The sequence below is a fragment of the Pseudorca crassidens genome, chromosome 21 (genome assembly GCF_039906515.1).
Source record: "Pseudorca crassidens isolate mPseCra1 chromosome 21, mPseCra1.hap1, whole genome shotgun sequence".
Classification (NCBI taxonomy): Eukaryota; Metazoa; Chordata; class Mammalia; order Artiodactyla; family Delphinidae; genus Pseudorca; species Pseudorca crassidens.
This window is the reverse complement of record NC_090316.1, coordinates 7776440-7804205: the sequence shown is the minus strand read 5'-3', so window position 1 is coordinate 7804205 and position 27766 is coordinate 7776440. Positions and strand designations below refer to the sequence as shown.

The window sequence follows — 27766 nt, the reverse complement described above, 5'->3', positions numbered from 1 at the left end:
GTGCTTTCTGATACTTTTTCTAGTTAAGGCAATTTCCTTCTATTTCTAGCTTACGTCCCTCTAATTTTCTTTGTCAAAATTTTGGTCTATTTGTATTTTTTTTTTTTTTTGTGCATGTGAACTTTAGAATCATCTTATGTTGTTTCAAAAAACTCCTGTGGACTTTACCCTTGGATTTCATAAAATTTATAAATTAATTTAAAGAAAATTGCTATCTTTATATTCCAAGAACTGGATATAGCTTTCAATTTATTTGACTTTTTTTATGAACCATTTTAGAATTTAAAGTTTTTTTTTAATTTAAATTATATATATTCCTTTAGGAATTTATTTACATGGGTATTACACATTTTGTTGTTATTGTAAATGGTTACTTCCTAACTATTTTATTTGTGTACAGGGAAATGATTGGTTTATATATTAATTTTGTTTCTAGTCACATTACTAAATCCTCTTTTTAAAATAATATTTATGATGATTCCTTTGGGTTTTCCAGATATATAATATCACATACAAAAGAATGTTAGGATCACAAAACCTTAGAAAGTACCAAAGAGGCAGGTTTAGATGCTACATAGATGCTACAATGTGGCTAGGGTCACAACGCAGGGAAGAATATCTAGTGATACCATGGGAACTATACCGGAAGAGTATTCTATTGAAAATACCACTATGGTGTTTGGGCTAGGCAGCAGAATGTCTGTCCCAGTAGTCCAAAAGGACCAGATAATTCTATTACTACAAATGTCGGAAGGACCAGATATTCACACGTGGCTGCCATCTGACAATGCTCACTTCTGCAACTAAGTCTTTTTTGGGTGTATGAATAGCAGGAACTGGTGACATGCCAGCACCTTAATCGCAGTGGAGTCTGGTATAGAGTTGTTAGGTTTCCAACGTCTAATAGCACAGGGAGACAAGGTAGAAATAGTTTGAGTGATTGAACCTCTCTACAGTATCCCACAGTTCACCTCTAGATGGGATACTTAACATCCATATTCACCCTTCTTAAGGTTGGTAACATTCTTAAACTTTCAAGAAACAACATAATAACTTGCTTCTGCCTCATTTAATGTAATCAGTTCGTATACAGGAAAACTAGACATGTTAAGTGTACCATGTGAAATTCTAGTTACGGGGAGAATTTACTTTGCTCTATTCTCTTTTAGGGCCAACTATCTATGAGTTTTTAAGATTATACCCGTGGACTTACTTCTGTGTACTATTGGCATATCATACATCTACTTTCCCTCCTTCAGTTAGCTGGTCATAGGATACCATAAAAGTAGGTTTTAGGAAATGATGGAAACGTGATAGGAGTAGGCCTACTGGAGTATTAATCACCTGGTTATGCAACTTAAAGCTTTTAGGACCTGTTCAAACCCAACCATATATATATATAACACTTCCATTTGATTAGTACTCCTGTGAATGCCTGATGATGTCAGTCTGTGAAGAGCGGTTCAGGTTGCAAGATCATATAGTCTGAAGATCCCATGGTCTGAATTTTAGCCTCTATCAGAGCCCAGTAGTGAGCTAAAAGCTTTCATAAAAGAAATATGCTTACATACTATATTAGATTCCTGTGGCTGCCATAACAAAGTACCACAAACTGGGTGGCTTAAAACAACAGAATTTTTTCCCCCTTCTGTTTCTGGAGGCCAGAAGTCCAAAATCAAGGTATTGACAGTGTTGATTACTTTTGGAGCCTCTGAGGGAGAATCTGTTCCATGCTTCTCTCCTAGCTTCTGATGGCTGCCAGCAATCCTATGCATTCCTTGGCTTGGAGACATGTTACTCCAGCCTCTGCCTCTGTCTTTATATTGATGTCTCCTCTGTGTGTCTTTTCCCCTTCTCTTACTTATAGGATATTAGTCATTGGATTTAGGGTCCAGTCTAATCTGGAATGGTCTCATCTTGAGATCCTTAACTTAATTACACCTTGCAAAGACCCTTTTTTCTTTGCAAGGTTATAAGGTTATAGCCACAGGTTCTGAGTGGACATATCTTTTGGGGCACCGTCACTCAATCCACAGCATATACCAGTGAGGGCGTGTCTTTGCTTACAAACCTCAGGAGCCTCTGCTGTGATTCTCCTAGAGGGGCTTAACACAGGCTCTGCCACAGACCCTAAGTCATAAAGGAAAAATAGTAGAGCTCCTTGCCCAGTAGACTCAGGTAGCTGAGGAGTCTTGTATTCTGGCGTCTTACAAATCTGGCAGCCTATGTTTTGTTCAATAAAAATGGTCAAAGCAACATAGCTATATATGATATATATTGCCTCCAAAATCCAAAATGGTCTACCAAGTTCTGCCTCTTACTATTTATTATGGAGGATATTTTCGAGTGTGGTTTAGACCACTAGACCATTACAGGTGGATGTGTGTGTGTGTGTGTGTGTGTGTGTGTGTGTGTGTGTGTTAAGACTCTGGCACACCTGCTTCTTCAAGGCATCTAATGTACCTGCTACTTCAGGTCTTTCTCTTAGATGATATGTTAGTTTCCTATTGTTGCTGTAACAAGTTATCACAAACTTAATAGCTTAAACAACACAAATTTATTATCTTACAGTTCTGTAAAATGGGTCTCATTGGGTAAAATCAAGGTGTTAGCAGTGCCTGTTCCTTCTGGAAGCTGCAGGAGACAATCTGTTTCCTTGTCTTTTCCAGATTCTAATGGCTGTTTGCATTTTTTGGCTCATGGCCCCCTTCCTCCATCTTCAAAGTCAGTGGTATTGGGCTGAGGTCTTTACACATGGCCATCTCTTTGGTTTTCTTTTCTGGCTCTTTCTTCTACTGTTAAGAACCCTTGTGATTAAATTAAGACCACAGATAACCCAGGATAATTTTCATATTTTAAGGTCAGTTGATTAGCAACCTTAATTCTGTTTTGCCGTGTAACCTAACAGGTTCTGGGGATTAGGATATGGACATCTTTGGGGGCATTATTCTATCTACCACAGACAGTGAGATTTTTAGGGTCCAGGTAGAAGAAGAACCAGATGATAAAGATCTGAGGCATCTGAGGCAATATGATTGGTGAAGGTATACTGGCATCACTACTAAGCAAAAATGGAAACTTGCTCCTGGCATCTCCTGCTTATTGGGATAGAGAAAACAGCACCTTTTTCTATTAATGGCTACATACAGGTGCCAATGCCTGTGTTGATTTGGTTCAGTAAAGAGACCATATTTGGAACAATATTAATTATTGCAATCATTACCTGATTACACTTAAGACAACTCATTGTCATTCTCTATTGCTTATCTATCATGTGCACAGATCAAACAAGTAAAATAACAGAAATCATTGCCCTTGTATATACTTTCTTGGTATAGAAAGGTTTTTGGTTTAATGTTTTGGTGATGGTGCAGGTGATATTCAGAGGTTTCCATTTGGCCCTCCCTACCATAACAATCCTCATTCTATGGGTCAGGGAGACAAGATGGGCATTCCACAAGTTACTGATTATACCTGTTTTGACACACTTTTCCATAATTGGGCAGATTATGATAGGATGAACTTGTAGACCCATGAGTGTGTTCATAGATGTGAACCTAATAACTTCCATTCATCACCTGACTTCTTCTGCTAATCATATATCTTTTCCTGACGTGGACCACAGTCTTACTTTAGGTACTCAGAAATCATCATTAGGAGACTTCTTCAGTGGTCCAATGGTAAAGAATCCACCTTCCAATGCGGCTGACGTGGGTTCGATCCCTGGTTGGGGAACTAAGATCCCACCTGTCATGGGGCAACTAAGCCCATGAGCCACAACTACTGAGCCCTCATGCCTCAACTAGAGAGCCCACGTGCTGTAAACTACAGAGCCCATGCACTCTGGAGCCCGAGTGCCACAACTAGAGAGAGAAAATCCATATGCCACAACTAGAGAGAAGCCTGCACACTGCAACTAAGAGCCCGAGCATCACAATGAAAGATCCTGCATGCTGCAACCCGATGCAGCCAAAAAAAAAAAAAATCATTATTAGTTTAAAGCCAGTGTTTAATATTCCACCAAAGGTCTGAGTAATTGGGTTTTGATTTTGTGGATCCAATCTGAGAATTTTTCTTTTTTTTGATAACAGAAAAATAGCTTATTAATGCATACAGCATGCATCATGGGAGAAACTTAAACCAAAAGTAACTCAAAATAGCAACTTTGAGTTCCAGCTTATCTTCAACAAAAAACATTAAATTTGTAGAGAAGTGACAGACACAGGAAGGCAGTTTTAGGCTTCCAAGGGCAGCAAACTGGAAAGGTAAATATATGGATGAAAACTAATGAGGTAAAGTTTGTTCATAGATTACTCTGGTCCCACCTCTGGGCTGATAAGAGTCTGTCTCCAGTATGAGTTTTTCTTTAGGTTGGTCAGTTCATCCTACTCACATTTACTGATATGACTGAGATATTTAATCTTAGTGCTTCTTATTTATATCATACTTTTCTGATTTCATGCTTTTTTTTTGATAAATGTTTTTCACCATAAAAATCTGTGACTTTTTCATTTATTTTCTGGATGCCTTGTGTTTGTATGCTCTTTTTTTTTTCTTAATTTGGAATATTTATAATCTGTTTTATATAATAGATTTAATTTTTAATTTAGGTAGTAACTAGTGATTCCTCACTGTGAGTGTAAGGAAATTTATTTCTTACTACTTCTTTCCACCTCATGCTCTCCTCTTTATTATATGACTATAGCTTTAAAAAATCTTAGTTCTTTTACACCATTAAACAATATGTTTCTACTTTTACCACTTAATTTTCAGCTTTTTAACATTTTTTGGAACCACATTGCAATAAATTTAAGGAAAACAGTATTTACATATGGTAATTCTCTTCTTCTGCTACCCTTCCTGACATTATTGAATATGTTGTTATGTCTTTATCATCATAGTTTATAACACTTGCATCCTATTAAATAGTGATGATTCCCACCATTGTTTTGGCCTATATTCTATATTTAAGTTTATTTTAATGCTCACAGCTAGGCCTTTTACCTCAACTCTATTGATGCCTTTATTGGGAGAAGTTTGTCTGCCTTTTGTGACAGGAACTTGTGAACTATTTTCCTTGATTTTTTTGCTTGTAAATAGCTGTCCCTTGCCTGTATATTTGAATGACAGTTTTGCTGGGTATAAAATTCTTGGGTCCACACTTTCTTTTCCTGAATATTTTTTTAAAGACATAGTTCTTCAGTTTTTTAACATTGAATAATGTTTTTAAAGAATCTCAAGCCAACCTGCTTTTCTCTTCTTATGCCCAATATGATTTTCACTTTTCCTTTTTGCTCATATGCCCATAGGATTCTTTCTTTATCTTCGACATCCAATAAGTTTAGTAGAATATGTCTCAGTTTTAATTAATTGTTATTAGTTATTCCTGAAATGCAGTGTACTTTCTAGTCTATTGTTTCAAATCTTTTATTTCAGGAAAGTCTTCTTGAAGTATATATTTGATATTTTTTAATTCATTTGTTCGCTTTTCTTCAGGAACAGCAAATTTTGTGTAAGTTGAATACCTCTCCGTGCCCCCTTTTAGTCTTTCATAGCTATCTTGTCTGTTTTTAAACAAAGTGTTTTCAAGATTTCTATAGGAGTACACAGTGATGACTCATGTTTGCATAAGCAAGTCTTATAAAAGAACCTGAACAAATATTTAGTCAAGTTTAAAACACAGTTATTAACTGTTTTTTTTGTTTCTTCAGGTTTTCAAAATTCATTTCTACAAATTATATTTCCAGAGAAAATCCAAGCAAATACAAGTGATAATTCAAAAGTAGAAAATGTAAGAGATTTTCCATAATGTTGTTATATGAAATTTCTTATTTTTATTACATAGCAGTGAAATACATCAATTCCATTATAGTATGACTATAACTAACCAATATTACTATTGATAAGGAATGTAAAGTTTTGATGGTAAAAGCAAACATATAAATCAGAATGTTCTAATTTGTCTAACATTTGTCATTTCCTCATGGTAAAACAATTTTTTAAAGTTCAAAGAGAGAATATAATGTAAAAGAATTAGGGTATTATCTGAATGGTATCTAGATGATTCAAATGAAGAGAATAATTTTCTCCAAAATGGTTAAGGAGAATCTGTTTTAACTAAAACCTGGTTCCTCAATCTCTACCCTTGTACCTACCAGTTCTCAGAGAGTATAAACCCTTTCTTCTGTTATTTTTGTTAGAAAGGGTAATATTTCATCCTATTCATTGATTTATTTAACAGATATTTCTCTGGACTTGTGTGCATAACTACATGCTAAGATCCTTAGGAGATAAAAAAAGAAATACAAAAAAGCAAGCCTTGCTTATAAGTGGCCAATCTTTTGATAACACTTTATTTTTACCAGTTTTAATGAAGTATAATGTATACACCACAGAATTCACCCATTGTAAGTGTACAGCTCAATGATCATTAGTACATGAATAGAATTATGTAAACATTACCACAAATCCAGTTTTAGAACATTCTGATTGCCTTAAGTTCCTTCCTGCCTATGTGCAGTTTTTCTCTGCTTCCATCCCCAGCCCTCGGCAACTGCTGATCTGTTTTGTGTTTCTATAATTTTGCATTTTCTAGACATTTCATAAAACTGAAATATGTGATATGTAGGACTTTGCATTGAGCTTCTTTCACTTAAGATTATCCATTTTGCAACATTTATCAATACTTCATAAATTTTTTATTTCTTAATACATGTAGATAACACATTTTGTTTATCCATTTACCAGTTAAATTCAAGATTTTTTTCAGATATTGACTATTTTGAGTCATTCTGCTATGAATATTTATGTATGGACATATAGTTTTCTTTCTCTTGGGTAGATTCTTGGAAGTGAAATTGCTGTGTCGTATGGTAGGTTTATGCTTACCATAGTAATAAACTGCCAAACTATTTTCCATAGTGACTTATTAGTTTACATTTCCCATCAGCAATATATGATGATTCAATTTTTCCACATACTTGTCAACACCTGATATTGTCTCTTTTGATTAAATTTATTCTAACAGGTGTGTACTGATATCTCATTTTAGCTTATATTTGCATTTCTCTAATGAAAAATGCTGTAGAGCATCTTTCATGACCTACTAGCTATCTAAATACCTTTTTGGTGAAATGTCTATTAAATTATTTGCCCATTTTAATTTTTTAACCTATTATTATTTTTAACATATTTATTGGGCTATAATTAGTGTATAATATTATATTAGTTTCAGGTGTACTATGCAGTGATTCAGTACTTTTTTACCAGTATTTTCAGATTACCACAATAAGTCCAGTTACCATCTGTCACCCTACAAAGTTGGTATACAATTATAATTATTTTTTAAAATTTATTCATCCTGGTATATATGTATATACTTATTTACTGAAGTATAATTGTTTTACAATATTGTATTAGTTTCAGATGTACAGCATAGTGATTCAGTATTTTTACAGATTGTCCTCCATTATAGGTTATTAAAAGATAATGGCTATAATTTCCTATGCTATACAGTATATCCTGTTGCTTATCTATTTTACATATAGGAGTTTGTATCTGTTAATCCCATATCCCTAATTTGTCCCTACCTGTTTCCCTGTCCCCTAGGTAACCACAAGTTTGTTTTCTATATCTGTGAGTCTATTTCTGTTTTGCATATACATTCATTTGTATATTTTAGATTCCACATATAAGTGATATCATAAGTATTTGTCTTTCTGTGACTTATTTCATAAGCATAATACTCTCTAGGTTCATCTTTATGGCTACAAATGGCAGAATTTCATTCTTTTTTATGGCTGAGTTATATTCCATTGTATATATATATATATACTACATCTTCTTAATCCAGTCATCAGTTGATGGGCATTTGGGTTGCTTCCACGTCTTGACTATTGTAAATGGTGCTGCTATGAACATTGGGGTACATGTATCCTTTCAAATTAGTGTTTTGTTTTTTCCAGATATATACCTGAAGTGGAATTGCTGGATCTTACAGTAGTTCTATTTTTAGTTTTTTTGAGGAACCTCCAACTGTGTTCCACAATGTCTGCACCAAGTTAACATTCCCACCAACAGTATACAAGTATTCCCTTTTCTCCATATCCTTGCCAACATTTGTTATTTGTAGACTTTTTGATGATAGCCATTCTGACAAGAGTGAGGTGATATCTCAATTTTGTTTGTTACAGTATTGTTGACTATATTCCCTATGTGTACCTTACATCCCCTGCTTGATTGATTGACTGATTTTTAAATTGTAGTATAGTTGATTTATAACATATTAGTTTCAGGTGTACAACATAGTGATTCAATATTTTTATAGATTATACTCCATTTAAAGTTATTACAAAATAATGGTCACATATCCCTGTGTTGATATAACCTCTTTGCTTATTTTATACATAGTAATTTGTACTTTTTAATTCCATACCCTTATCCTGCCCCTCCCCACTTCCTTCTCCCCACTGGTAACCACTAATTTGTTCTCTATATCTGTGAGTCTGTTTCTGTTTGTATACATGGTACAATTACCATGGAATACAGTTGGAGATTCCTCAGAAAAAGTGAAAATAGAACTGCCATATAATTAAGCAATTCCAGTTCTGTATACATATACAAAAAAACCCCTGAAAACACTAATTCGAAAAGTTACATGCACCCCAATGTTCTTAGCAGCATTATTTACAATAGCCAAGATATGGAAGCAACCTAAGTGTCCATCAACAGATGAAGGGATAAAGATATACACACACACACATACATATACATACAGTGGAATATTATTCAACCATAAAAAAGAATGAAGTTCTGACATTTGCAACAAAGCAGATGGACTTAGAGGGTATTATGCTTAGAGAAATAAGTCAGTAAGGTAAAGACAAATTCTCTGTTATCACTTATATGTGTAATATAAAAAATAAAACAAATGAATATCTATAACATTGAGTGTATAACAATGATATCTCATTGTGGTTTTGAGTTGCATTTTTCTGATGATTAGTGATGTTGAACATTTTTTCATGTGCCTGTTAGCCATCTATAGGCCATTTTTGGAAAATGTCCATTCAGGTCTTCTGCCCATTTTTTGATTGGGTTGTTTGGGGTTTTTTTTGCTATTGGGTTGTATGAGCTGTTTATATATGTTGGATATTAATCCCTTATCGCTTGTATCATTTGCAAATATTTTCTCCCATTTACTAGTTGTTTTTCCATTTTGTTGATGGTTTCCATTGCTGTGCAAAAGCTTTTAAGTTTAATTAGGGTCCATTTGTTTATTTTTGCTTTTGTTTCTTTTGCTTTAGGAGACAGATTTGAAAAATATTGCTATAATTTACGTCAAAGAGTGTTCTGCCTATGTTCTCTTCTAAAAGTTTTATGGTTTCTGGTCTTACATTGAGGTCTTTAATCCATTTTGAGTTTACTTTTCTATATGGTGTAAGGAAATATTCTAATTTCATTCTTTTACATGTAGCTGTCCAGTTTTCCCAACACCACTTATTGAAGAGACTGTCTTTTCTCCATTGTTTCTTGCCTCCTTTGTTGTAACTAACTGGAAGTTCATGGGTTTATTTCTGGGCTGCTCTCATGCATTGATCTATGTGTCTGTTTTTGTGCCAGTACCATGCTGTTTTGATTAATGTAGGTTTGCAGTACAGTTTGAAGTCAGGGAGCATGATACTTCCCGCTCTGTTCTTCTTTCTCAAGATTGCTTTGGCTATTTGGTGTCTTTTGTGGTTCCATATAAATTTTAGGATTATTTGTTCTAGTTCTGTGAAAAATGTCATGGGTATTTTGATAAGGATTACATTAAATCTCTGGATTACTTTGAGTAGTATGGACATTTTAACAATATTAATTCTTCTAACCCAAGAACACAGGATAACTTTCCATTTCTTCATATCATCTTCAGTTTCCTTCAACAATCTTTTATAATTTTCAGAGCATTTTCACCTCCTTGGTTATGTTTATTCTTAGGCATTTTATTCTTTTTGATGCAATTTTAAACACAATTGTTTTCTTGCTTTCTCTTTATGAGTTTATTATTAGTGTGTAGAAAAGCAACAGATTTCTGTATGTTAATTTTGTGTCCTGCAACTTTACTGAATTCATTTATTAGTTCTAATAGTTTTTTGGTGGAGACTTAAAGGTTTCTTTATATAGTATCATATCATCTGCAAATAGTGACAGTTTTACTTCCTCCCTTCCAGTTTGGATGCCTTTTATTTATTTGTCTTGTCTGACTGTTGTGGCTAGAACTTCCAATACTATGTTGAATAGGAGCGGTGAGAGTGGGCATTCTTGTCTGGTTCCTGATTTTAGAGGAAAAGCTTTCTGCTTTTCACCATTGAGTAGATGTAAGATGTGGGTTTGTCATAAATGGCCTTTATTATGTTGAGATATGTTCTCTCTATATCAACTTTTCTGAGAGTTTTTATCATGAATATATGTTGAATTTTGTCAGATGAATTTTATGCATTAATTGAGGTGAATATGTGATTTTTATGCTTACTTTTGTTAATGTGGTGTATCAGATTGATTGATTTTCAAATATTGAACCATCCTTGCATTCCTGGACTAAACCTTACTTGATCTTGGTGTTTGATCCTTTCTGTATATTGTGTTTGGTTTGTTTATATTTTGTTGAGGATTTTTGCATCTATGTTCATCAGCAGCATTGGGGTGTAATTTTCTTTTTGGTAGTGTCTTTGGTTTTGGTATCAGGGTGATGATGGTCTTGTAGAATTAATTTGTGACTGTTTCAGCCTTTTCAATTTTTTGGAATAGTTTGAGAAGGTTAGGTATTAACTCTTCTCTGTATGTTTGGTAGAATTCCCCTGTGAAGCCATCTGATCCTAGATTTCTGCTTGCTGGAAGTTCTTTAAAATTACAAATCCAATTTCACCAATAGTGATCTGTCTGTTCACATTGTCTGTTTCTTCCTGACTCAGTCTCGGAAGCTTGTATGTTTCTAGAAATTTGTCCATTTCTTCTAGATTGTTGAGGTTGTTGGCATATAACTGTAGTATTCCCTCTCTCTTTATGATTTTTTGTATCTCTGTGATATTGATTGTTATTTCACCTCTTTCATGCCTGATTTTGTTTATTTGGGTCTCCTCTTGTTTTCTTGATGAGCCTGGCTAAAAGTTCATCAATTTTTTATCTTTACAAACACCAGCTCTTGGTTCCTTGATCCTTTCTTTTTTTGTTTGTTTTTGATCTCTATTTATTCCCTCTATGATCTTTATTATTTCATTCCTTCTGCTAACTTTGGTCTTTATTTGTCCTTCTTTTTCTAATTCCTTTAGATGGTAGGTTAGGTTGTTTGATGTTTTTCACATTTTTTGAGGTCGGCCTGTATTTCTATAAACTTCCTTTTTAGAACTGCTTTTGCCACATCCCATAGATTTTGGAAAGTTATGTTTTTATTTTCATTTGTATTGAGGTATTTTCTGATTTCTCTTTGATTTCTCCATTGACCCATTGGTTTTTTAGAAGCATATTGTTTAGTCTCCATGCGTTTGTGCTTTTCTCATTTTTCTTCCTGTAATTGATTTCTAATTTCATAACGTTGTGGTCAGAAAATATGCTTGATATAATTTTTATCCTTAAATTGTTGAAATTTGTTTTATGGCCTAGTGTGTGATCTGTCCTGGAGAACGTTCCATCTGTGCTTGAAAAGAATGTGTATTCTGATGATTTTGGATAGAATTTCCTGTAGATATATATTAAGTCCAACTGGTTATTATGCCATTTAAGGCCACTGTTCCCTTATTTTTTCTGTCTGGATGATCTGTTCATTGATGTAAGTAAGGTGTTAAAGTCCCCTACTATTATTATATTATTGTTAATTTCTCCCTTTGTGTCTGTTAATGTTTGCTTTGTATATTTATATAAATATAAAATAATAAAATATATAAAATTTATATAAAAACATATGCACCCAATACAGGTATTGGGTGCATATATGTCAATCAGTGTAATATCCTCTTCTTGTATTGATCCCTTTATCATTATATAATGCCCTTCTTTGTCTTTTGTTTTAGACTTTGTTTTAAGGTCTATTTTGTCTGATATGAGAATTGCTACCCCCCACTTTCTTGTTGTCACTATGTGCATGAAATATCTGTTTCCATCCCTTCACTTTCAGTCTGTGTGTGTCTTTAGCGCTGAAGCAATTCTCTTGTAAGAAGCATGTAGATGGGTCTTGTTTTTTTTAATATAGTTAGCCACCTTATGTCTTTTGATTGGACCATTTAATCCATTGACATTTAAAGTAATTATTGATAGATATGTACTTATTGTCCTTTTGTTACTTGTTTTCTGGTTCTTTTTGTAGCTGTTCTCTGTATTTCTACTTTTTTTTGTTTCTTCCCTTGTGGTTTGATGATTTTCTGTAGTGTTATGTTTGTGTTCCTTTTGCTGTAGTTTTTGTGTATCTGTTGTAGGTTTTTGATTTGTTGTGACCATGGGGTTCATATATGTTGACCTATAACTCTATCTACTTGTTTTAAACAGGTAGTCCTTTAAGTTCAAACACATTCTTAAAGAGCTACATTTTTTTACTCCCTCCCCCACATTTTTAATTATTGTTATCATATTTTATATCTTCATGTTTATCCCATTACTGATTATTGTAGTTATGTTTGATTTTACAGTTTTGTCTTTCAGTCTTCATGCTAGCTTATTTAAGTTGTTGATCCTCAGCCTTTACTGTATATTTGCCTTTACTAGTGGGATTTTTCCTTTCCTGTAGATTCTTACTTCTTATTACAGCCTTTCTTTTTCACTTAGAAAAGACCCTTTAACGTTTCTCTTATGTTATGTTTAATATTGATGAACTCTTAATTTTTGCTTGTCTAAGAAGTTCTTTATCTCTCCTCCAATTCTAAATGATAATTTTGCTCTGTAGAGTATCCTAGTTTGCAGGTTTTCCTTTTCAGGACTTTGAATATATCATGTCACTGCCTTTTGGCTCACAAGGTTTCCACAGAATAATCAGCTGATAGCCTTATGGGAGTTCCCTTGTGTATGACTCTACCTTTCTCTCTCTTTTTTTAAATTAGTTATGCATTTTATACATATTAGTGTATATATATCAATCCCAAGCTCCCAGTTATCTTTCTCTTGCTGCCTTTCAAATTCTCCTTTTATCTTAACCTTTTGCCATTTTAATTATCATATATGTCTTGATGTAGTCTCTTTGGGTTCATCTTGTTTGGGGTCCTCTGTGCTTCCTGCATCCGAATTTCTGTTTCTTTTTCAGGTTTGGGAACTTTTCAGCTATAATTTCCAACCCCCAGTCCCTGGCCATAATCCCTTTATAATTTCAGTTTGGGTTGTTGGTTCCCTGGCTCTTGAGATACTACTGCAAGAGTTAGTAACCTTCTCTGGAGAACTGTCTTTCAGTTATTGAGCTGCCTGGGAGTTACTCGACCCCATCCCCCAGGGTAACCTTTCAGCCAGTGCCTAATTGTTACATGGGTCTAAAAGCCCAGCTCTACTGTCTCAGGTGGGAAAGACTCTGAGGCACAAGTTTTACTCTAGAGTTTCCCCGAAGTATCAGGCTAAGGCTAGAATTTACCTGAAATCATATTTTCTTTTTTTTTTTTTTTTTTTAATGGGGTGCGCGGGCCTCTCACTGTTGTGACCTGTCCCGTTGCGGAGCACAGGCTCCGGACGCGCAGGCCCAGCAGCCATGGCTCACGGGTCCAGCCACTCCACGGCATGCGGGATCCTCCTGGACTGGGGCACGAACCGATGTCCCCTGAATCGGCAGGTGGACTCTCAACCACTGTGCTACTAGGGAAGCCCTGAAATCATATTTTCTTTAGCTTTATCTTCCTCCCTATTTTGCTTCTCTTACTTCCTTGCAGGTTCCTCCAGTGAGTGCTCCCTAAAAAAAGCACTGACAAAAGTATCCTCATTTCAGACCCTGCTTCTAGGAAACCTGACACTAACTGACTAGTCCATAGTTTTTATTAAACAGAAAGATAAATTCTCAATGTAGGTCACTGTAAATTCAGATAAATCTACTTCTCCTGAGACCCCCAATGCTTAAAGGTCTACAGGGTTTCCAGACCTTTACTAAAATATGATTTGTGAAGATGAGTGATATTTCTTTCCTGGAATCCTATGATTGTTTTTTGAAAATTAATTTTTATTGGAGTATAGTTGATTTAAAATGTGTTATTTTCTGCTGTACAGCAAAGTGAATCAGTTATACATATATCCTCTCTTCTTTTAGATTCTTTTCCCATATAGGTCATTACAGAGTATTGAGTAACATTCCCTGTGCTATACAGTAGGTTCTTATTAGTTATCTATTTTATATATAGTAGTTTGTATATGTCAATCCCAAGCTGCCAATTTATCCCTCCCTTCCTCCTTGGTAACCATAAGTTTGTCTTCTATATTTGTGACTCTGTTTTATAAATAAGTGCACTTGGACCATTTTTTTAGATTCCACATATAAGCAATATCATATGATATTTGTCTTTCAAATATTTGTCTGATTTACTTCACTCAGTATGACAATCTCTAGGTCCATCCATGTCACTGCAAGTGGCATTATTTCGTTCTTTTTTATGGCTGAGTAATATTCCATTGTATATATGTGTATATATATATGTGTGTATATATATATATATGTATATGTACCACATCTTTATCCATTCATCATCCATTGATGGATATTTAGGTTGCCTCCATGTCCTGGCTGCAATGAACATTGGGGTGCATGTCTCTTTTTGAATTATGGTTTTCTCTGGATATATGCCCAGGACTGGGATTGCTGGGTCATATGGTCATATGGTAGCTCTATTTTTAGTTTTTTAAGGAACCTCCATGCTGTTCTCCATAGTGGCTGTACCAATTTACATTCCCACCAACAGTGTAGGAGGGTTCCCTTTTCTCCACACCCTCTCCAGCATTTATTGTTTGTAGATTTTTTGATGTAGATTTTTTGATGATGGTCATTCTGACTGGTGTGAGGTGATACCTCATTGTAGTTTTGATTTGCATTTCTCTAATAATTAGTGTTGTTAAGCATCTTTTCATGTGTCTCTTTGCCATCTGTATGTATTCTTTGTATTCTTTGGAGAAAGGTCTATTTAGATCTTCCACCCATTAGATTGGGTCGTTTGTTGTTTTGATATAAAGCTGCATGAGCTGTTCGTATATTTTGGCAATTAATCCCTTGTTGGTTGCTTTGTTTGCAAATATTTTCTCCCATTCTGTGGTTGTCTTTTTGTTTCATTTATGGTTTCCTTTGCTGTGCAAAAGCTTTTAAGTTTAATTAGGTCTCATTTAGTTTTTTTTGTTTTTATTTTCATTACTCTAGGAGGTGGATCAAAAAGATATTGCTGCGATTTATGTCGAAGAGTGTTCTGCCTCTGTTTTCCTCTAAGAGTTTTATAGTGTCCGGTCTTACATTTAGGTTTTTAATCCATTTTGATTTTATTTTTGTGTATGGTGTTAGAGAATGTCCTAATTGCATTCTTTTACATGTAGCTGTCCAGTTTTCCCAGCACCACTTATTGAAGAGACTGTCTTTTCTCCATTGTCCATCCACTTTGTCATAGATTAGGTGACTACAGGTGTGTGGGTTTATCTCTGGACTTTCTATCCTGTTCCATTGAAGAGGAGTGATTTTGGAACCATATGAGTGAGTGAACAGGAAAAGTGTTTTCTGAAAGTGTTGAAATTATTGTAACACTTTACAAATAAAAGTTCCAGAAGGGATCGAATTTCTTAATCATTGAAAGTCTGTTATTAAAAATTAAAACACATATTTGCTGGTATTATTCAATAAATTCTCTTATGGCCTCCATTGATCAACCCCTCTACATTCTTTAAAGATCTAGCTCATTTTCTGTACATAGTCTGCAGAGAGAATGCGTGTCATGCTACCTCTCACAGTATAGTTAGAGGGAGTATATCTGGTATACTAATAACTTAATAATTATTATGTTTTCATTTTGAGAAAAATATTCATCCCAGAACTACTTTGGGGGACTTGTGCATCAGGTCCACTTTAGAAAGAGATAAAAATTCTCCAGCATCTCTGTTCAGTTATTGCATTCAGATCTCTAAGGGGAATTTTTTTCACTCATGTAAATTTTACAGCTAGGACATGTTGCTGCTTCAGTATCAGTATCCTATGTTTGGTATTTCTGCCTTATATCTGACATATACCTGTTTTGCTTCTTTCTTCAATTTATTTCTGGTTTTACTTAAAAAAACCTTTAAAATTTTTAGAATGATTTTAGATTTATGAAGAATTTGCAAAGATGCTACCTTGAACTCCCATATATGTTCACTCAGTTTGCCCTAAAGTTAACATCTTATATAACCATGTTGATACATTACATTTATCAAAACTAAAAAATTAACATTGATACCTTACTATTAACAAACTGTAGGATTTATTTGGATTTCACCAGTTTTTCCACTACTGTTCTTTTCCTGTTCCAGGATCTAATTCAGGATACTACATTGCTGTTAGTTGTTATGTCTCCCCAGTCTCCTTTGCTCTGTTTTTCTGTTTCATGACCGTGTCATTTTTAAAGAATATCGGTCAGATATTTTGTAGAACGTCCCTCAGTTTGGATTTCTCTGATGTTTTATCATGATTAGACTGAGGTTATGAGTTTTAGGGAAGATTACCGTAGAGGTAAAGTGCTCTTCTCATCACATCATAGCAGCAGGTACATGGTATCCACTTGACTTCATAACACCAGTGATGTTGACCTTTCTGTTTCATTTTTGATCATTTACTAGACCTTTTAACAACTTGCCTTATTATCTCTTGATTTGTATTGTCTCCTTGTTGCTTCTTATTTTCACAGATCTGGAAAGGCTTATCTTTTTTTGTGTTGTGGTATTTGTGTCTTTTTGGTTTTTATATGCTTTAACTAAGTTTTCGTTTTAATGATGATCTAACTCTGGCTTTTCACATGTTCTCTTTTGCAAGATGAAATCTCATCACTTAGGTTCACTGACCAACTGATATTGCAACTCATTGCCATCCATGTTTTAACCTGAGAATAATTGGGATGGAGTAAAAAAACTATGCCAAATTTTGTTCAAGTGTCTTCTGTTTAAAAATATAGGAAGCAAGCCATACATTTCAGGAAAATGGTTAAAATAAATAATTTTTGTGCCTAATGGATTAAGTTAAGCTTCACTGATGTGTAGAGTACCTTATTATCCTAGTGATGCTACCTGAGTAGGCATTACAGCATGGCACATCGCCTCTTCTTTTAGAAGAGTTTAAAATTCAGTCACATATGCTTTCTAGTGCTGTACAGCTCCTTAGATTGGGCTTCTTTTTGTGGATATAGTAAGAATGGATAATATAATAAATAAATATTATCATTTTTGATATATTATTGCAGATTTTAAATCACACATAGTCTGAGACATTTTAAGCATTATATGGAAGGATTAGTTGATGTAAAATTGTTGTTTCACTTCTTTTATTACATTTGTCTTCACTCTCAGTTGTTCTGTATTCTCTAGGAACAGGTATCCTATATTATTCCAATAGATGAGAAACCGTATACCGTGCACCTTAGGCAAAGGTAATTTTTTATTCTTTACTTTTAGATTTAATTTTATTTATATGAATTTATTTACTTATAATAAAAATAGAGTGTTAAAAATAATGTACTTGTTTATTAAAAATTTTAGTTGTCTCAGATGAACAGACAGATGCTCTCCTGTGAATTAATTTTTTGGTCTTAATGCCTCATAGTCTTTTGTGAATAGGGGGGTTAGGAACAGGAAAAATAGGGACTTGTCTCCTGAAGATTAATCTATATGATCTTAAGTTGGCAGAACCAGCAGGACCTGTATAATCAGGGCAGGATGTGATAAGAAAGAAGTAAGTCTGTAACTGTATCAGTTAGGGTTTGATCAGGGAGGCAGGCTCACCACCAGGAAAATGAAATAAGGGATTTAATATAGAAATTAGATCATACAGTGTTCTGGAAACTGGTGAATAATTTATGGAAAATAGTACCAGCTATATACCATGCCTAAGAGAATTATGAACATATTTTAAATAACTTTCTGTAGGGTTTAATTCTCTCTTGGAAACCCAGTAGAGAAAGGCTGGCTTGGAAGCAATTTGTAACTTTCAAGAAGTAGATTTCAGTTAAATTTTGGGTGTAGAACTAGACTACATGGTATTAAGGGGAGGTGAATTGTGAGAAACTGAAAGTATTAAGTGAAAATGACTTTTTCAGAAATGTTCAGCAGAGAAAAAAAGAAGAATATGAATGCTTTTTAAGGAAGAAAAAACAAAGTATTTTGGCTGACAGGAAGTTTCTTAAAGAGAGAAGTATAAACAAGTGATTCATTGTGTTGTTAGATGCCACAAAATGGCATTGAGTAAAAGAAGTGTTAACCTACCTACTCCTTTAGACAGAAGGGAAGAATAGTAAATGACCACTCAAAGAACTTTTCAAGTGCATAAGAGGGAAAGAGAGAACTCATATTATATTTGAGAATCTTATTGAAACTATAAGCAGTAGTAAGAAATAGAGAGACTGGAGCTTGGGAGATGGATAGAGCATGTATATACTCTGTTTTTGGAAATCACCTGTATAATAATTAGGACACCATGACTATAGGAAGTCATAGGAAGCTATTGCAAGAAACTTATATGGGAAATAATGAGAAGTATAATTATGACCATGTAGGATTTATTTATTTTTTTAAAGACATAACTGAGGTGGCAGAAAAAAAGATTAGGTAACAGATTGGACATAGTGGTAGCACAGATTTGGTGGGGCAGTGAAGGAGAAGGAGACCACATCTGCGTCAGGGGATATCCAGGAGAAATGTCCAGTGGCAGTTTGATTGATAGATAGATTGATTGATTGAAGTATAGTTGTCTTACAATATCATATTATTTTCAGATGTACAATATAGTGATTCTATATTTTTATACATTACAAACCATATAATTATGTTATATTGACTGTATTACTTGTGTTGTACATTGCATCCCTATGACTTACTTATTTTATAACTGGTAGTTCATACCTCTTAATCCCCTTCACTTATATATTAAAGGCCATTTATGACAAACCCATAGCTAACATCATACTCAATGATGAAAAGCTGAAAGCTTTTCCTCTAAGGCCAGGAATAAGACAAGGATGCGCCCTGTCACCACTTTTATTCAACACAGTATTGGAAGTCCTAACCATAGCAATTAAAAAGAAATAATATGCATCCACATTGGAAGGGGAGAACTAAAATGGTCACTATTTATAGATGGTAGGGTAACATAGAAAACCCTACAGACTCCACCAAAAAGCTGTTAGAACTAATAAATGAATTCAGTAAAGCTGCAGGATACAAAATTAATATACAGAAATCTGTTGCATTTCTATACACTAGTAATGAAATATCAGAAAAAGAAATCAAGAAAACAATCCCATTTACGATTGCATCAAAAAGAAAAAATACCTGGGAATAAATTTAACGAAGGGAGATGAAAGACCTGTACTCTGAAAGCTGTAAGACATTGATAAAGAAATTGAAGAGAACACCAATAAATGGAAAGATATACCATGCTTATGCATTGGAAGAATTAATATTGTTAAAACGTCCATACCACTAACCAAGGCAATGTACAGATTCAGTCCAATCCCTATCAAAATACTCATGCATTTTTCACAGAAGTAGAACAAATAATCCTAAAATTTGTATGAAACCACAGAAGACCCCAAATAACCAGTTATATTTAGTTCAGGTCATGTGAGAGAGGTGTGGGTTTCAGAGCCATCTTTTTAATATAGGTACAAATGAGGCACCAGAAATGAACAAGATACAGAGGTGGGGGTGAATATTAATGATGAGAAGGAAAAACAACCAGAATTGAAGCCATGGAAGCATTTAAGTGAAGAAGTAAGGATCCGGATGTAGAGACTTATAAAAGTAGACAAAAAGATATGAGGGAAACCAGAGGTAAATGGTATGATTGAAGTTGAAGAGTAGATGTTTTAAAGAAGGGGAGTGTGGTCAATAGTGTGTTAGAGTAGCTTTACGTGACTCAAACTGCTTTTTGGATTTAACAACAAGCGGGTCATTAGTAATCTCTATGGCAACTGTTTTAATGGAGGATTCCCAGCAGAAGCTAGACTGGGTGGTCTAGTTACATTACATTGGATTGAGGAGTGAGCACCAGGTGAGAAAGCATAAGTAAAATAGCATAATAAGGACAGGGAATGATACCAGAGAAGGTTGAACTTAGACTTGTAGTTTCAACACCTATGTTCTGGTTAGTATGACTTTTGCAGAATCCTCTTCCACTTCATTATAGTAATATATATTTAATAGTAAAATTGAGAGAGAATGAAAGAATAGGGAATTCCCTGGTGACACAGTGGTTAAGAAACCGCTTGCCAGTGCAGGGAACACGGGTTCGTGCCCTGGTCCGGGAAGATCCCACATACTGCGGAGCAACTAAGCCCGTGCACCACAACTACTGAACCTGCACTCTAGAGCCAGTGAGTCACAACTACTGAGCCCGCATGCCACAACTACTGAAGCCCACACACTTAGAGCCTATGCTCTGCAACAAGAGAAGCCACCACAATGAGAAGCCCACGCGCCACAGCGAAGAGTAGCCCCTGTTCGCTGCAACTAGAGAAAGCCCATGCATAGCAACGAAGACCCAACACAGCCCCAAAAAATAAATAAATGAAGAAAAATTTAAAAGAAACGAATGAAAGAATAGAAAACTCTCATAATCCTACACCCATTTCGTATCTTTGTCTTGTAGTCTCTTATTTTTTAAAGGAGTATAAGATAGGAAAATTATTTTGAGTAAATGCTTATTGCTTTGAAAAAAGATTACATACAGGTCAAAAGAAGATACTACCTTTATCAGGGATTGGCAAACTTTTTCTTTAAAGGCCCAGATAGTAAATATTTTAGGCTTGAGCATGATAATATCTTTGTCACAATGACTCAACTCTGCTGTTGTAGCGTGAAAGCTGCCATAAACCATGTATAAGTGAATGGGTATGGCTGTGTTCAAATAGAATTTTATTTACAAACGCAGAAGGTAGGTCAGATTTGGCTTGAGGGATTTAAGTTTGCTGACTACTGCTTTACATGTTTCAAAAAGAATAACTTAAAATTCTCTCATTCTTTTTTTATATTCAGATTTTTTTTAGCAGATAATTTCATGGTTTATTTGTATAATCAAGGATCTGTGAATTCTCATTCTTCAAATATTCAGGTAAGATTTAAATTTTATATTTCAAGGATTTTTAAAACCCTTTTTACATTGAATACTTTCCTAATACAGAAGACTGTATTCACAGGGGATGTATTTAAGTGATCCACTTATGCCTCATTTCACCCATTATTAGGCTTTATTGAAGTCTTGGTAAATTAAAGACAAACTAGATTGACTTACCTTCTACTCTGCCTAGAACATAGGCACAATTAAATTAATTAGTTTATATTTTGTTGAATAAATGAATATACATTAAATAATAATAAAACAAGTACAAATCTTACTGAATCTGAAATCATAGATTGAAATCCTTTCCTTCTTTTTTAGTCCCTGTCTCATCCATCAATGAATCATATTGACTCTACCTTTCAAATTATGTACTAAGATCCACCCTCTTCCTCTGTCTCTATCTGCTGATACCACTGTAAGCATCATATCTAGTTTGGATTATTGCTGTAACTTCCGGAATAATCTCCCTGTTTCCACACGTTGCTCACCTCCTCAGTTCCCAACATGACAACCAGATCAATCCTGTTAAAACCTGGTCAGATCATGTCACTTCTCTGTTCAGAAGCCTCCATGGGATGATTTCTCGTTCACAAAGTGAAAACCAAAGTCATTTTAGTATCCTACAGGCTTTACACAGTCTGGTTCTCTTTACTTCTATGACCTCATTTCCAGTTATTCTCTACCTTGCTTATTCTGTTCCAGTCGCCTAGGTTTCCTTGCTATTCTTCAAACATACCAGACATGTCCGCCTTTCAAGAAATTTTCACTTTCTATTTCTTCTGATCCAGATGTTTGCTCTTTCCCAAGATACAATGTTTCTCTCCCTCATTTCCTTCAGGTCTTTGCTCAAAACCATCCTGTTAGTCCTTGACTAACCCCTGTTTTAAATGGCACTCTTAACCTTATTACTCTCTTAACTTACCTGTTTTGTTTTTCTCCATAGTGGTTATCAATATATGATGTACCATATATTTTATCTATTTATTTTCTGTTTTTTCAGTGCAGTATAATCTTCATTTCACCAGAGCTTTTGGTCTGTTTTATTCAATGATGCATCCCTAGTGCCTAGAAAAACGCCTGGCACATAGCATATAATAAAAATTTGTTGAATTGTTGAAATATGTTACTTCACTTCTATTGGAAAGGACCATTACTTTCCTTTTATTGCTCCTTCCTTCTCCACATAGTTCTAACATAAAGGCATGTGTTAATAAGAAAACATACATTGATTTATACCAAAATTCATGGCACTGTCTTGGAAATTATATAATTCTCCTATTTTGTCTGTGATGATGTTTGCTGTGTCTCTGTGTTAATTACTGTGGTCAGAGACTGAACTTGGTGTGATTTCAGTCCTTTACAATTTGTTTTTGTGTTTCATGGCCCAGAATATGGTTTCATTTTGGTAAATGTTACATGTTCTTTAAAAAGAAAGTGTATTGGGCTTCCCTGGTGGCGCAGTGGTTGAGAGGTCGCCTGCCGATGCAGGGGACACGGGTTCATGCCCCGGTCTGGGAGGATCCCACATGCCGCGGAGCGGCTGGGCCCGTGAGCCATGGCCGCTGAGCCTGCGCGTCCGGAGCCTGTGCTCCACAAAGGGAGAGGCCACAACAGTGAGAGGCCCGCGTACTGCAAAAAAAAAAAAAAAAAAAAAAGTGTATTCAATGGAATATTACTTAACTATAAAAAAAAGATGAAATAATGCCATTTGCAGCAACATAGATGGACCTAGAGATTATCATGTTAAGTGAAGTAAGACAAAAACTAATATCACATGATATCACTTATATGTGGAATCTAAAATAATTATATAAATGAACTTATTTATAAAATGGAGATAGACTCAGAGACAGAAAACAAACTTACGGTTACCAGAAAGGATAGCGGCAGCTGGAGGGGGAGATAAATTAGGAGTTAGGGATTAACATATACACATGACTACATATAAAATAGATAAACGACAGGGACCTACTGTACAACACAGTATATTCAGTGTCTTGTGATAACCTATAATGGAAAAGAATCTGAAAAAGGATACATATATAGGTGTATGTATGTATGTATAACTGAATCACTTTGATATACACCTGAAGCTAACACAACATTGTAAATTAACTACACTTCAATAAAAAAAATGGTTAAAGAAAAGAACTCTGTGCAAAAAAAAAGTATATTATATATAGTTTTTTTTTTTTTTTTTTTTTTTTTTTTTGCGGTACGCGGGCCTCTCACCCTTGTGGCCTCTCCCGTTGCGGAGCACAGGCTCGGGACGCGCAGGCTCAGTGGCCATGGCTCACGGGCCCAGCCGCTCCGCAGCATGTGGGATCCTCTCGGACCGAGGCACGAACCCGTGTCCCCTGCATCGGCAGGCAGACTCTCAACCACTGCGCCACCAGGGAAGTCCTATATATAGTTTTTAAGTAGGGTTTTACCTATATTAGGTTAACATTCTGTTCAACTCTTCTATAGATTCTGAATGCTAGATTTATCAGTTATAGAAATGTATGTGATTAAAAATCTTTTAGTATGATTATGCATTTTTTTTTATTCTTTCAGTTTTGGCTTTTTGTATTTGAAGCTATGTTATTAAATAAATACAAACTTGGAATATTTATATCTTCCTGGTGAATTGAAACTCATGTATCATTATGAAATGTCCCTCTTTATCTCTAGTAATGCTTCTTGCCTTAAAGTCTACATTTTCTGTATTAGTATCGCTTCAGAATCATCCGTTTGGTTTGTGTGGGTGTGGTCTATCTTTTTCTAGCTCTTCAATCTTTTTGTGCCCTTAAATTTTAGATGTTTCTTTTTAGCAGAATATCAGAATTTAAAGGAAATCCATACTCACAATCTTTGTCTTTTAATCGATGACCTAAATTTATATATTGGAAAATAATTTTACGTAAAATACGGGATAAAACTTTGGAAGCAGGATGTAAAATAATAATCCCAAGTATTGATCTGAAAAGAGTAGTTAATATAGTGAAAGTGGCAAATATGGGGAGACTTTTTTTCTGAATGTCACTTTATCGATACTGATATAAACTGTATATAGCCTGTGAAAAATATTCAGAAAGTTCTATTAAGTATAAAAAGTTAAGAAATCATTAGAAAGTTTTGTCAACTCCTAGGTAACCACTTTATATTTTCGCCCCCAGACTCAGTGCTACTACCAAGGATATATTGAAGGATATCTGAATTCTGTTGCCACACTTAGCACGTGCTCTGGACTGAGGTTATGTATTTTTTTGTCATTAATATGCAAACACCATGGTTATGATATTTGTCTGCAGAGAATTTGTTAGTTTATACTAAGTGTGGAGCTGGTAGAGGATTCCCATGTGGAGGTTATTCAGTGAATAATGATAATAATAATAATAATCTCTTCCTCTGAATATGTTTCTTCTCTGATTTCCCTTTACTTTCCCCACTGACCAGAGACATGTCTAACTTCTTGAAGGTTTAGATTTCCTGGTGTCTTTGCTCTGTATCTTGTTTCTTCTTTAGTACAGAAATGACAGTTGAACGTGTCTGACTATAGCAAGTTGGAAGAGCTGAGTTTTGGGTAGCTTATTTTTTCAGCACATAGAGTATTTTTGATACCTACCGTGTACCAGCTACTGGCCTAGTGTTTGGAGATGTAAAAATAAATAAACAAAGCATGCTGTTTCACAAAGGGAAATCATCTTCAGAGAGAGGAAGCACTTCTATATAAACAAATAAGTATTATTATGGTACTCATTTTTCTAGTAATATCACTATCTTAATCTCTCTAAGAACTGTAGGGTTTCCTCTTTAGTGCTTGGAGAGTTTTCCATTCTGTCAGGATATTCTTCACCTTCATATTGTAGTGTAGGAGCCTTGTTTCCACAAACGAATTTTACTCAGTGCTTTTTACATGGAATTCTGAAATGTGTTTTTTAGAGAGTAGTCACTTGAACTGTTACCTGTATTCAAGAAAGAATACTTATAAAAGTTGTTTACTCTTTAAAATTTAGCTTTTAATTTCTTATTCAGACTAGGTACATAAACAAAATTCATAAATGCCTTCTAATTACTGCTGAATTTTATTTTTATGAATAAAATTACTGATTATGTATCCTTTTTTTATGCAAGCAATGTAATCATTGCAGTGCAAAACAGAAAGAAATTTATACAGATTTCTATTTGCTATTGCTTTCATTAAATTACTGACTTCGGGAACAGGAGAATGACTTGATCACAGTAATGCTGTGTACTTGCTAGCAACTGATTACATAATTTGTGCTGCGTTTATAACTATAAAGTAAATTAAATGGAAAGTTACTTTTTTGGATTGGGGAAGACCTTTTTTTATCTCTTCAGAGTCATCTCCAAAACATAAAGAGTTTGGGTCAAAATACTGAGCTCAAAAACATTCTGTATCTTTCTTCTCACTCTCCTCCTCCCCCTCCTTCTCCTCCTCCTCCTCCTTTTTTAAGGAATTCTGTCAGAGTTTTATGATATAGAATTAATTAAAAGCACTTAAATTTTTAACCTTAATTTTACAGAGGAATATTGCAGTTTGAAAATTTTTCTTATGGAATTGAGCCTCTGGAATCTGCAGTTGAATTTCAGCATCTTCTTTATAAATTAGGAAATGAAAACAATGAATTTGCAGTTCTTACTGAAAATAACCAAGACACAGAACAAAACCCAATGGACTATAATATTTTTATAAGTGAAAAAGTGAGTTATGTATGCTTTATTACTCTTTCAAGGCAGTTATTGCTTTTATTTACTTATTAATTTAATTTATTTTTTAACATCTTTATTGGAGTATAATTTTTTCACAATGGTGTGTTAGTTTCTGCTGCATAACAAAGTGAATCAGCTATATGTATACATATATCCCCATATCTCCTCCCTCTTGCGTCTCCCTCCCACACTCCATATCCCACCCCTCTAGTTGGTCACAAAGCACCGAGCTGATCTCCCTGTGCTATGTGGCTGCTTCCCACTAGCTATCTATTTTACATCAGGGAGTGCATATATGTCCGTGCCACTTTCTCACTTTGTCCCAGCTTACCCTTTCCCCTCCCCACATCCTCAAGTCCATTCTCTACATCTGCATCTTTATTCCTGTCCTGCCCTTAGGTTCTTCAGAACCTTTTTTTTTCTTTAGATTCCATATATATGTGTTAGCATACAGTATTTGTTTTTATCTTTCTGACTTACTTCACTCTGTATGACAGACTCTAAGTCCATCCACCTCACTACAAATAACTCAAATTCGTTTCTTTTTCTGGCTGAGTAATATTCCATTGTATATATGTGCCATATCTTCTTTATCCAGTAATCTGTTGATGGACACTTAGGTTGCCTCCATGTCCTGGCTATTGTAAATAGAGCTGCAATGAACATTGTGGTACATGAGTCTTTTTGAATTATGGTTTTCTCAGGGTATATGCCCAGTAGTGGGATTGCTGGATTGTATGGTAGTTCTGTTTTTAGTTTTTAAAGGAACCTCCATAGTGTTCTCCATAGTGGCTGTATCAATTTACACTCCCACTAACAGTGCAAGAGGGTTCCCTTTTCTCCACACCCTCTCCAGCGTTTATTGTTTGTAGATTTTTTGATGATGGCCATTCTGACTGGTGTTAGGTGATATACCTCATTGTAGTTTTGATTTGCGTTTCTCTAATGATCAGTGATGTTGAGCATCCTTTCATGTGTTTGTTGACAATCTGTATATCTTCTTTGGAGAAATGTCTATTTAGGTCTTCTGCCCATTTTTGGATTGGGTTGTTCGTTTTTTTTGATATTGAGCTGCATGAGCCGCTGGTAAATTTTGGAGATTAATCTTTGGCAGTTGCTTCATTTGCAAATATTTTCTCCCATTCTGAGGGTTGTCTTTTCATCTTGTTTATGGTTTACTTTGCTGTGCAAAAGCTTTTAAGTTTCATTAGGTCCCATTTGTTTAGTTTTGTTTTTATTTCCATTCCTCTTGGAGGTGGGTCAAAAAGGATCTTGCTGTGATTTATGTCATAGATTGTTCTGCCTATGTTTTCCTCTAAGAGTTTTATAGTGTCTGGCCTTGCATTTAGGTCTTTAATCAATTTTGAGTTTATTTTTGTGTATGGTGTTACGGAGTGTTCTAATGTCATTCTTTTACCTGGAGCTGTCCGTTTTTCCCAGCACCACTTTTTTTTTTTTTGTGGTACGCGGGCCTCTCACTGTTGTGGCCTCTCCCGTTGCGGAGCACAGGCTCCGGACGCACAGGCTCAGGGGCCATGGCTCACAGGCCCAGCCGCTCCGCGGCATGTGGGATCCTCCTGGACCAGGGCACGAACCTGCGTCCCCTGCATCAGCAGGCGGACTCTCAACCACTGCGCCACCAGGGAAGCCCCCAGCACCACTTATTGAAGGGGCTGTCTTTTCTCCATTATATATTCTTGCCTCCTTTATCAAAAATAAGGTGACCATATGTGCGTGAGTTTATCTCTGGACTTTCTATCCTGTTTCATTGATCTGTAT

At 35.0% G+C, this 27766-nt stretch overlaps 1 protein-coding gene across 2 annotated transcripts in view; it reads left to right on the top strand.

Moving 5' to 3' along the window:
• Window positions 1-27766, top strand: part of ADAM32 (ADAM metallopeptidase domain 32) — a 164095-nt gene that overhangs the window by 11948 nt on the left and 124381 nt on the right. For both annotated transcript variants that reach the window (XR_010939495.1, XM_067721529.1), the window contains exons 2-6: window positions 5712-5791; window positions 17524-17585; window positions 21187-21262; window positions 24430-24506; window positions 25801-25978. Coding sequence is in view for 1 of the 2 variants with exons in the window: in XM_067721529.1 (XP_067577630.1) it covers window positions 5712-5791; window positions 17524-17585; window positions 21187-21262; window positions 24430-24506; window positions 25801-25978 (473 nt within the window). In the remaining variant the exon portion in view is untranslated. The remainder of the gene's footprint in view (window positions 1-5711; window positions 5792-17523; window positions 17586-21186; window positions 21263-24429; window positions 24507-25800; window positions 25979-27766) is intronic.